At 41.0% G+C, this 12,019-nt stretch overlaps 1 protein-coding gene across 1 annotated transcript in view; it reads left to right on the top strand.

The window, feature by feature from the left end:
* Nucleotides 1-11,990, top strand: part of GRHL2 (grainyhead like transcription factor 2) — a 51,311-nt gene extending 39,321 nt beyond the window's left edge. The window contains exons 14-16 of the mRNA XM_005423495.2: nucleotides 3,790-3,875; nucleotides 9,145-9,209; nucleotides 10,437-11,990. Coding sequence (XP_005423552.1) covers nucleotides 3,790-3,875; nucleotides 9,145-9,209; nucleotides 10,437-10,551 — 266 coding nt within the window. The 3' untranslated portion in view covers nucleotides 10,552-11,990. The remainder of the gene's footprint in view (nucleotides 1-3,789; nucleotides 3,876-9,144; nucleotides 9,210-10,436) is intronic.
* The last annotated feature ends 29 nt before the right edge of the window (nucleotides 11,991-12,019 follow it).

Raw genomic sequence — 12,019 nt, forward strand, 5'->3', positions numbered from 1 at the left:
TCTGGGATTGTGCTGGTGGTGTGCAGCTCAGCTGAATCTACCCATTTGATAACTCTGTCTTTGCCAGAGGATTCACTGGTATTAAAATGTTCGGGGTTTTTTTTCCCCAGCATTGCCATGTTAAAAGCTTCTTTTCTCAAGATTTGTTTGGTACAGCAGAATCAAGAACTCCTAGAGAGCAGGTGTAGATGGGGTGCAGGTGTAATGTTTGAGAGGGAGCAGGTCTGTTATGTGAAAATAGGCATTAAAATATACATTAAAAGCAATGTAATCCCAAGGTGTCTTGTTAGGAAAGCAGTGCAGGTAAATAGCAGCCAGTGAGGTGTCCAAGTTCCACTGAAGACCGAGGTGGAAGTGTGTGACCTCACCCCTGCCTTCTGGACTTACTTGTAACACTCTCTGGTGGAAATAAAAATATTAAGGGGCAGCCTTCAAGAGAACAGGTCTGAAGGGATTTGCAAATGCTGGTCATATTCTCACTCAGGTAACTGCCTCTTTTTGAATTATTCTTTCATCTCCTTGACCTCTAAGGGAAGTCCAAGTGCCCAACACAGAAATGAGAAGTATGTTAATCTGTACCAAATGTGCATCACAGCTAGTTACTTGGCTAGACTTGGCTTTTTCCTGTTTTGAGTTCTCAGTAAGTTTTCAATTCACTTTCCCTTTCAGATTTCATAGGGAGTTTGCCGTTAATTATAAATCCAGCAGCTGAATTATAGATCAGGCGGATTTCCAGTCCTGTAGTTCTCAGTTTCAAGAAAGTAATTTTTTGTGCAGCTTTTGTCTTTTAGGAAAGTTATGTTGAACTACTCTGAAACATTTTGGATTTGTAGCAATTAGGGGGTTGAGAGCCATACAAGGGAATTTGTGCCTGGGCAATAACAAAAACTCCAAATGTGAGAAAGGAAAGTTAAATTACAGCTACCAGCCCTTCTTTCCTTGACTAAGATGTACCACATCTTTATCCAGAGACTACTTGACAGAGACTGTAGTCATTGTTCATAGGGTGCCAGTCACAGCACTGGTAGTGCCCAGGCTCAGACCTTCCTAATGCCCCAGATCTTACTGACTCATTGTGTCCTTAGTTTCATTTTTCTCGTGTATGTTGTTAACAATTTAAAAAGAGGTATCTAACATTGTTCTTCTGCATTCACACGTAAATCCTCAATTTGGTGGCCTGGCTTCTAAAAGTCTCACTGGTGCAACAACATCCCTTTGCCCCTCAGCAATTTGGTGTGTTGGGGCTATTTCTTAAGTAACTAAAGACAAATTTATCTTCCCCCATCTTTTACAATTCTTTTTAACATCTAAAGAATATTAAGGCCTGCAGTAGTTTTCAGTGCTGGCAAGAAGGTTAAGGGCTAAGACCAGGGAGTAGATCAGACAAATTTGAATTTATCTTGTAACTTTCAGGCAAAAATAGCTCATTACCTTGTACAAGATTTCCCCCCTGTTCCCCTCCAAATCTTGTAATTTGTACTGTTAGAGTGAGTCCATCTAGATGCTGTGAATGTGATGACAGTAGGATCAGAGGACAAGAGTTGTGTTACATGGTCACAGTCATTCAGTGGCAATGCTGCTGCTGAGCCCAGTGGAGCCTTTGCAGCCCTTTTCCCTCCCCTCTGGCTGTGCCTCCCACTGTGGCCATCTCTCTGCTGCTCTGCCAGCATGAAGGCTTGTGGGGCTGCATTGTACACTGAGGCAGAGATCTGATCTGTCTGAAGCATAACTCAAAGGGTTGTTTTTTCACTCATATCTGCTCTTTGAGAGAGTTTTTCATCCAGGAAAATTTGTTGAGACAAGCCAGAATAAGAGGGTGTAAGGGCAGGGATGAGACAGGGACTTCCTAAGGCATCACTGTCACCACAAGTCATTTATGGAAGAGTACTCTACTGAATCAAAGCCAGGAGTTTCACACCTGTCAGGGTAAAGAAAAGCCTAACAACCCCCCATGTGCTTACTAATCCTGTCTCTCTGTGTGTATAATGTTGCCCGGCACACCAAGCACAACAGTAAAGCTCAGCACCAGGATTGTGTCATGTACCCAAGTTTAACCTTGGACCAAGTGATATTTTTTTTCTCCTTTCGGATATATTTGTAATTGTTAAGGCTGGCAGAGCTCCAGGTGTTTGTAAAGCCAGGTGTTACAGGACAACCCTCTAGGAAAGCCTCAAGGAAAAGGTTTACTAAATTAATATGAGTGTTCATACTGGTAAAGTTAGTCCATTGAGTGAGAGCTTGTTCATGTGATTAAGCATATCAGGCATGGTAAAATTTAACTCCTGGTGTGGAATTTTTTTTTTCTTTTATGTTTTGACAGTTAAAGTGACCGAAAGTTGTCTCTGCTTCTAACTCCATTAAAACTATGTTCTCAGGCCAGGCCCCAAAGAGATGCCAAAATATAGGTGAAAAGAATGTGGCTCTGCATGCTGTGGTTGCAGTTTAGTGGCTTATATTTCTGAATTAAAGATGCAAAAAACCCAACATTGTCCTGCATGTTTGGTTTTTGGGCCCAGTGAGGGAACTGAACTACCCATTATTTTTTTCCAGTTATTTCAAAACCTGGGCAAAGAAGCTACAATTCTCCACAAATGGGCCTGAGTCCATCCTGCTAGAGTATGGGCCTGAGAATTAACTTCTACACAATTACTTCTATGTGAAAAATACCATCAGATTTTTTGGTTCATTGGCGTGTCATCTATTGAGTTACGTGGTGAAGATATCTCTTGGACCATGAGAATTTGTAGTTTCAAAAGATGCCCTTTTCTGTCTCTCCCCGCGCCCCCCTGCAAAAAAAAGGGTTACCAATGTAATTTGTCCCACAAGACATGACAGTGCATGTGTGTTTGTACCTCATGTGCGGCAGTGCTATTTGAAAAGGCAGTTCATTTAGGAAACAAAATATATTGCAGAACATCTTATTCAACCTGTTACTTATCAGTCATGTGAGATGATGCCTAAAATACTTTTCCAGTGTCTATGCTTATATGCCTTGTACCTGTCTGCTTTGCTTCTGCCATGTTATAGCAAGGTTCCTCCATTTACCTGAACAAGTGTGAAGAAAACAAAAGCTAAAGAGGGCAGGGCACTGTGCCTGTGGACAGCTAGCAGCTAACATCTGAGGGAGGAAGAGGAACAGAAATGGCATTTGGGTACCTAAGCAGGTGGGCACACTGGTAAATGCCTGCCTGCCAGCTGTGCTCTTGAATGTCTCCCCTCTAATTACTTTGAACTCATTTTTCCCAGTGTTTAATTTCATACTGATCGGGCCATTTGCAGTCATCTGCACAGTAATGTCAGAGACAACTATTTCTTTACCTTTTCTTTGATTTTACTCTCAAAGGCACAGCTAAAGGCAACCCAGACTTGCCTTTTTTGAATGTCTTTTCCAAGCCTTTTAGATGAAACCCAGAGAGGTACCAGCCAAGACAGAGGTTTAAGAAGACCTAGATTGTGTGTTTTGTCCTATAACCAAGGGACAAGACCCCAGTGCTTTTTAGCTTCTTTCTGTAAATGGAGATTTAGATTCTGGAAGGCAGAGATTCTTCATGTTAAATTAAATTTGCTGAATTAAATTTTCAATACTGTGTTTTCACTGTAACTACAATGTGTTGTCCATGTCTAGATCACTGATAATACTAAAGGTACATCTTTTTAAATGCAAACCATCTTCAGTGCTTCATTTTATCTGTTATGGATTAATATTTGTTTTTCTATTCAGTGTGGGGTATTTAATCTGTGCAATTAACTGAAGCTACTCCAAGTTTGATTTTTTTTTCTCTATTTCAGTGCTTTTGTATGTGAGGAAGGAGACAGATGAGGTGTTTGATGCTTTGATGCTGAAATCACCCACAGTGAAGGGGCTAATGGAAGCTGTAAGTATCCAATGTCCTCACATTGTTTGTCTTTCTTGGCAAGAAAATCTTGAGACTTTCCATGTATTATTGAGATAAACCATTATGTAAAGATTAAGTTATTCTCAAGTGCATTTAAAGCATTTCTTAAAGCTTTCTGGAACCCTGAAATGCTGGCATTTTCCTAATTCTGTGTTATCAGCAGGTTACTGGGTTTAAACAGCATCACAGAGCTGATTATTGGAGACCTGAGCTTTGAGGAATTGCAGTAGTTAACCAGTGTCAGGGAAGGAGAGAGGTGCAAGCTTCATTTTCTGAAATGCTTCTTTCTGAACTGATGGTTCAGAGCCTGTTGAATCTTTTCCTGTAATGCTTGTCAGTACATTCCCAGCCTGGTTTCCAAGAAGAGGCCCAAGGATGCACTGTTTCTGTGAGAATTTCATGTGGCCTTTGTGCAATTGCTGTTCAGCATGTAAGAGGCAGGTGCTGAGCCAGTGCAGACTTGTCATTCATATGTTGTCTCAAATTCCTTCTCTAGTCTTCACTTACAGTGTGACCTACCTACCACTTGCCTCTCTGCTGCTTCTTTGAGTTGAGTTTTTGCTTGTTACCCATTAGCTGTCATCATAAGAGTTGCTATTTTCATGTTTAATCTTGTTTATATGAGCTGATGGCTCATGAAATTTGGTAAGGGAAGAGTTAAGAAATAATCATGTGTCTCACTGCTTCAGTGGAGGAATGTGAGATTGACATGTGGGATGCTGAGTTGATTTCCAGCCTTGTTTACTTGTAGGGGAGAAGACGGAAATGGATGAAAGTGCCCCATGAGAACTCAGCCAAGTGCTAGAAGTGTGTGTATTTATGCTCTCTTAAAACCATCACAGTATCTTGTTACATTTACTGAACTCTTTTAATGCAGTAAAGATTGAGTTATTTGGTCAATATTTGGCCAGTAGCAGAAGGCAGAAAAAGATTTGTGGGTCAGTGAAGTTGCTTAAAGCACCTATTTAGATGAGGGTATCTCTGAGGAGAGTCAGTGCCACGCTAAGGATGTCCTAACTGTGCTTCTGCTGTTGCTGTGTGTTAGCTGTGACTGCAGCTCAGCTGTCAGGCAGAGCACATGGATAACAAAAACCAGGCTTTGCTTGAAGAGGCAGCAGTTTGATTCATGGTAAGCTGCAACACGATTTCATCTTGTCTTTGTATGGAAGTTAAAAGTATGTTATTATCCTTCTATAACTGTTCAAGCTTGCATGAATATTTTATCTCTAGTAGTCTGTGCCTCTCCATGCCTGTTCTCCAGCCACCATGTAAGAAAAACAAAGCTGGTGCAGAAGCAGGAAGGGTTTCTGCATACTTCAGTCAGTGCAGCTGCTGACTCACTGGCATGTTTTCGGCACCAGAGAAATCTGATCTGTTGTAAAATGTCCCAGTTCACTGGAAGGAACACATTCAGAAAATTTGAATTCTCTTTGGTAGGATATTGTGGATAAAACAATGCCAAAAAGCTGTCAAACTGCATATTCTTAAATATTGTCTCTACAGTCGTTGCAGCAAATCATGTAATTTTGTAATTGTGTGTATCCTAAATGCGTCATTCTGTTCTCAGTATTAAGAATTTAGGAACTGAGCCTCTGAGTATTACAGAGCCCCAGATGTGAAAGGGAGCTACAGTGATCCTCAGCCATACCTTCCTTCTCTGTTTATGGATTTTACTCTTTTTTTCTTTTTGTTAGTCATTATTCCTGATCTTTGACTTCTCCCCTAACTTTCTGTTATTAATGATATGGTTTTCTCAGATCCTATGTTTATTTTATTCTCATGTATACCCCCCATTCCAAATTAACAATTAGATTCCTTTTCAGATATCTTTCTTTTGGCAAATATCTAGAGGTTTTGGGTTTCAGAAATGCAGCATGTCTCAGGAAGCAATTCAGATGTTTGGTTTTTGCTAATCAGTCTCGATCAAGTGAAAATAGCAAAACATCACATATATGTGTGACTGACCAGCTCTACATCCTGATTTCAGCTTGATCCAAAGTCAGGATAACTGTGGATCTCAGTACGTACCTCAGTCTTACATTGTGCAAAATCACATATTTATTCAAATTACAGAAGGCAGTTCCAACTGGGAAATTCAAGCATCTACCAAAATCTTTCAATAATTAAAAGCCAACAGCTGAGTTCAATAGATCTAGCTTAGATACCCGCCAATATATATATATGTGATCTTCCAGCCAGTGTAGGGCAACAGACAGATTATTTAATAGAAATAAGCTGGCAAAGGTGTTGTCCTACACGCCTTGACCCGCCCAGACATTGCCCTTTCTGGTTTCCTGACTCCAGCAGAGAGCATTTCTGGTGGCTTGTGCAATCAGACAAACTTGCCATGCCAGGGGACTGCAGCCCAAAGGGACACCCAGACAGCTATTTCAGTGCTACTCAGAAGGCTGTTGCACTGCTTCAGGCATCCTAACAGAAATAAATCTCTGCTCAGAAGATTGACAAATGGACAATCGAGATGATAAGGAAAAATACTGTTCCAAAGAAAGACACCTTTTTAGAATTTAAAGTAGCCTGCTTGGGTTTCGGGTGAGAAATCCTGTTGTTTTGTATGGAAGTTGGCAGTAAGTGGTGATCCTCCTGTGCTGGCAGCAAACACTCTGAGAAGAGGGTGTTAAGTGAGATGCCCTAGCAGATGCTTGCCCTATGCTTTCTCCAATTCTGCAGCAGGACTTAGCACATTTGTACTGGAGACTATGAGGGGGAGGCTCTCCCATACGACCACTTTAAGCCTTGCTTCCACAGCTTGCTGTTTGGTATAATTGATTGAATCCCAGGGGTTCCTGAGAAATGTGCTTATTCAGTCAGCTGGAAGTCTTTTACAAAGCTCAGTAATCCCTGCATGTTATATAAACCCTACACCTGTCACAGGCAGTGTGACAGGCAAGGCTTTCTCAGCCCAACCTCTCATAGTTTATGTAGGAAGTGGTGTCCCAGAGTCCCAAACTACTTTGAGCAACATTTGGAATGCATGAGTGTTAGGTATGCCAAATATCCTAGGGAAGATTTGTGCTGGAATGTGCAGAATGCTGTATATTAGCTGCTATTAAGCCTCCTTGGCAAGAAATGTTTTGCTCAGCTTGTTTATTTGCATGGAGTCAGTGAAAAGTGTCTTCAAGTGCTGGTCTTTACAATATCACTGGGCTTCAGAGTTAACAACCCAGAGAGGGAGATAATTTCCTCATGTTCATACACTTGTGACACTTTCTGCAGTTTTGGGCTGCCAGTTTTTCTCCAATGCCTGTTACAAAGGATTTTTTTCAAGTATCTGATGAAATTGATCCATTTTTGTTATTGCTTTACATGAGAACTTAAAGTTAGGGGTACAACAGAAGCACAGATACAAAAATTCAACACCAGATTGTTTATCTGATGTCATTCTGTTCATGATAAGCAAAGCCAGAGGATAATAAAGAGTAAATGAACGGTGAAACATGCTGGTGCAAGCAAAACTGAAGTAGAAAATATCACCCAAATTCAGTATGTATTTTGTTCTCTGCTAGGTGGAAAACTTAGAGAGTGGATGGGTCTATTGTACCCCATCAGTTATTCCCCTTTCTGTTAGCCACTGATGTGTGCTAATAGTCAGAGGACACTGTTTTCAGTGTATGAGAAGTTTTATTGGTTCTTCAGAATCTTGGAGTTTTGCTATAGAATGCCAGTCAAGCTGGTAGCCTTGTGCATTATTAGGGGTAGTTTTTAAGTACAAAATTGCATCTGGGCTATGATGACAATTATACTATTATAAGTGCTGTAGACAAGTATAGGCTAATTAATTCTCTCTTTCAGAGAATCTTGGCTGTCTGGATGGGAGCCATGCCTGGTGTTCAACCTGTGGCTCTTTGAATCTGTCCTTGGTGCTGAGTTTATCTATTCCATTTTCTCTTTTGTGATAATTGCTTTAATGTACTTCCCTAAAATACCTTTTTTCAACAGAACTCTGACTGCAAACACAAAGAAAGGATTTTACAGTACCTGATGTTTGCCAGTCTTTCAATGGATTTTTAATTGTGCATTTCCCTTCTCTAATGCAGAAGATAAGTGGTCAGCTATTTAGCTGCAACTTCATTTCACTTGGGAAGAGCTGGAAACTTACTTTGCTTTGCAGTAGAGCACCACAGAACATTAATCACTGGTGGAAAAAAAAAAGTCATTTTTCTGTAACTATTTTGCCTTTTGGGACAATCATCTTCTAAAGTGTGAGACCAGCTCCCTCAAAGAAGAATCATAATTTGGAAAGCAAACCTGGCTCAGATGAAGGGCCCAGGGACAGCATCTTCATAAGCACACCACAGACTCACTGCAGAATAGACATCCCAAAAAGTTACAAGTACACTGCTGCAAAGCAATGCGAAAGCATCCCAGTGAAGTACTTGTTGGCATGGGTAATTTGTCAGCTAAGTAGTTCTTCCTTCTAAAGTTTTACTGTGTTTTTCGCTTTATTGTTTTAGTTGCTTTAGTAAGAAGTTTATTTTGCAAGTCCTTTACCTTGATAACAAACTTCTCTGTGACATCTCATCTTGTTATCTATACACTCAGATGATGTTTTGTGCATCAAACAGTGTTTTCATTTCGCTACTGTAGTAACTAGACTGAGTCACCTTCCCAACAATACAGAGCTTCTTAGTTCTGTGTGTTTGATGTTGGTAGCCCTCCCACAATAAAAGGTACCTTGAAGACACTTTTCAGAGAGAAGTACCACCATGGAGAGCCCTGTTAGCTTAATAAACCTTGAAATGTCTTTGAGAAATAGAAATGTGTATGTTTTTGCTGTCCCATCAGTCCTTCAGCTCCTGTTGGGTTGCCATGTGTTTGCCTTCTGCCGGGTGGGAGAAGCCTTTGCTTCCATGAGCCCAAAAAAATCAGATTAAGAAACAACAGAAAGATCAGATTTAAATTCCCTGGTAAAATCTGAAGCTGGGAAGAGCATTGACTCCTTGAGCAGAGCACTAGGAGATGCTGGGGCAGTTCTGATGGCTCACACCCTATGAAAACTACAGTATCTGAGTGTCTGGATGGAGACAATTGTGGGTTTTGATAAGGTGTTCAGGATTATTGCTCTCCAATTCATCCTTAAATGAAAGCATAATATGGTTGTAACAGACTTTTCTCTATAGCAATCCTGTCAAATTTTGTAGAAATTTTGTTTTAATGTCCTATGTAAGGTAAGAGGTGATATTTTTATATTTCTCATTCATCTTTAGTGATATTTCTTTTATTATTTCAGATCTCTGAGAAATATGGGCTGCCAGTTGAAAAGATTGCAAAACTTTATAAGAAGAGTAAAAAGGGGTAAGTTGGTTACCTAACTAACTAAGGATCTATTGCAGGATCCTTTAGAAGTAGTCACAGATCCCAGTTATACCTGGGGCCTCATGATGCTGGGCAGCACAAACTCTTTCAGGAGACAAACCCATGTGCTTGAAATCTTCATGTCTATGGAGACTGTAAGGGATGGCAGAAGAGGAAACATGGATCTCCAATCTTTGTCTGACCAGTATTCATAAGCTTACTGTGAAGGAAGGGTTTGTGGGTAAGATATGTGGGTAAAGTCTGTTTTGTAGACAATATGCTTGATAACATCGTGGAGGGCCAGCATGGGAGATGCTGCCTTTGCTGTGAATGCAGTGTGGAGTTTCCCTGCAGTGTCAGGGAGAAGTAGGCCACTGTCTTACTCTGAAAGACAGGCAATGTTTGCTGCAGGCATTTCAGCTGAATAAATTTAGATATGAACATCACAGCTGGACTTTTAGAATAGCTAGGCTTCTGCTCCTTGCCATAAAACTAAATCTCTCCACTTCAACTATTTTTTAAAGTTCTATTTAACCACAATATTGTAGCAATATAATTTTAAACCAGTCATTTATTTTCAGCTGTAACTAGCTTAGGGCATTATTGTCTGGGGATTTCTTTAGCTTTTGAGAAGACAGGTGAAGCTTCCCATGTTTTGCTTCTTTCTAAGTGACAGAAGAAACATTTGGAGGTAAAGAGTGAGGAAAACACTCATATACACTTGTAATTGTGCATTACACAATTGTGTAGTCATTGTTGATAGTCTCACATCTAAGCTGAGTTCTAAGTCTGTGAGCTGTGTGCAAAGCACAAATTCCACTGCTTCCTTGTGCTTCCCTCACACCACAGGAGGTGCAGCAGCTCACGTGGTGTGTCTGAGGAATAGCACAGGTGTGTCCCTGTGGGAGCCACCACCAGGCATGGGAAGCACCAGCTGGCTGGGTTTGCCAGGGATCTGAAGTGCAGCTCATCTGTAGGTAGCCTAAGTGTGTTAACATCCCAGCACTGGCATGTCCCTTAACTGCTCTGGCAAGGAGCAGCCTCTAATCTAAAGACTACAAGGGACTACAGGGGAGACCTTGCTGATAATTTCTGCTGGTGAGCCTGTACTGGCATGTGCTGGAGTCTGGGTTTGTGTTGTAGAGAAGTAAGTACATGTGGCAGTGTATAGCTTTTCCTTTCAGTGTCCTGGTACATAAAAACCTTGATTTCTGCCTTTGTCACCAGCATCCTGGTAAACATGGATGACAACATTATTGAGCACTACTCCAATGAGGACACATTCATCCTGAACATGGAGAGCATGGTTGAAGGCTTCAAGATCACACTGACAGAGATCTAGCCTCAGGCAGAGCCATTTTGTAAGGAACCACAGCATTTCATCCTTCTTGGAAAGCAGATTCCCCATAAACTTGACAGACATTGATCAGAGAAACTGTTACAAGACTGCATTGAAAATACTGTCCATTCTGCACATCTGCAGCCACTGCAGATAGACTTGGGTTTGTCAAGCACAAGGCCATTCACAGTAACCTGGTCCCTTATTTATTGTTCCTCACTCTCTAGTGTACAAGCAGTTACCAGCCCCCAGATTTGTAACCAGATGACCCACTGCAAATGTGAAATGCAGCATTTTAATCCATACTTCAGTGTGGATAAGCTCATTCTAAAACACATTCAGTAACTATGCTGGTCTAATTTCAGAAATCTGGTATAAATCACTTTACCAGTAGTTGTCTCTGTCATTGCTAAAAATCTGTTGCAGTGCTAAAGATGGGCAAAGTGGCTGACAGTTCACTTGCTCAGACTGATCCATATCTCTCTCTACTGTATAGTCTTGCCAAATACCTCTGGTAGTTCTCAGCATGTAGCAATGAGGACTTGTAAGTAAGGCATTCAGCTACAAATGTCGCTTGTAAGTAAATGGTAAAGAAACCATTTTAACCTTGTATATAATGTTTATAATATGCAATAATATATTTTAACTACTGTATGTGGGCATGTTTACTGCCACTATGTTTTTGTATGTATTTGGTTTAGGGTTTAATAGCATCTTTCCTAGAGGATTAAATTGCTGCAATCTGTTAAAGAGTGTGTACTGAGAAGCTGATAACTGAATCTGTACTCATATGCTCCATCCTTGCTCACACAATTGTATATTGAAATATTAGAGCAGACTCTGCTACTGGGTCTTGGGTGCTCTGGCACAATGGGGCCCCCCTTAGGTGCCCAAGTCCCAGCTGTAGCACCTGAGTCTCCCATCCCGCTGTAACAAAATCCCAGAGACACCATGTGTCTGCTGCCTGCTTTGCCAAGAGGTACAGAAGGGACTTCTTCCTGGTTGTCTTCCTTTGATGAAGCAGAGGCTCCTAAAGTAGTATTTTCTCAAACCTGTGGTGGGAAGGTTCTTTCTGCAGCAGCCTGTACGTCAAAGCATTCCTCTAGACTGTAAGAAACAGGACTTCAGACTCTTCCTTTTAAGTGTATTTGCTCTTGTATTTCCATTGAATGATTCAGCTGTGATTCCTAGGACACTTGGGTGACATATAAGCCTGGACTTGATGTAAATATTTTACCAAACTGGAACAATTTTTCCACTGGAGACTGAGTATCCCAATCTGAGGAGTGGAGATTGGTCTCTCTCTTAAGGGCTGCATCTGAACCCAAGTTGAACTACATGGTTATTCCATCAAATTCCACACCTGCCTTATGAATTCTGTGAAGAGATAAAGTTGTGCAGGCTAAAATCATACCAGGAAAGGGGTTCAAGGCTTGAATGTCCCTATGACATCCAAACCCAGCAGCTCTGT

This window comes from Geospiza fortis, unplaced genomic scaffold (genome assembly GCF_000277835.1).
Source record: "Geospiza fortis unplaced genomic scaffold, GeoFor_1.0 scaffold200, whole genome shotgun sequence".
Classification (NCBI taxonomy): domain Eukaryota; kingdom Metazoa; phylum Chordata; class Aves; order Passeriformes; family Thraupidae; genus Geospiza; species Geospiza fortis.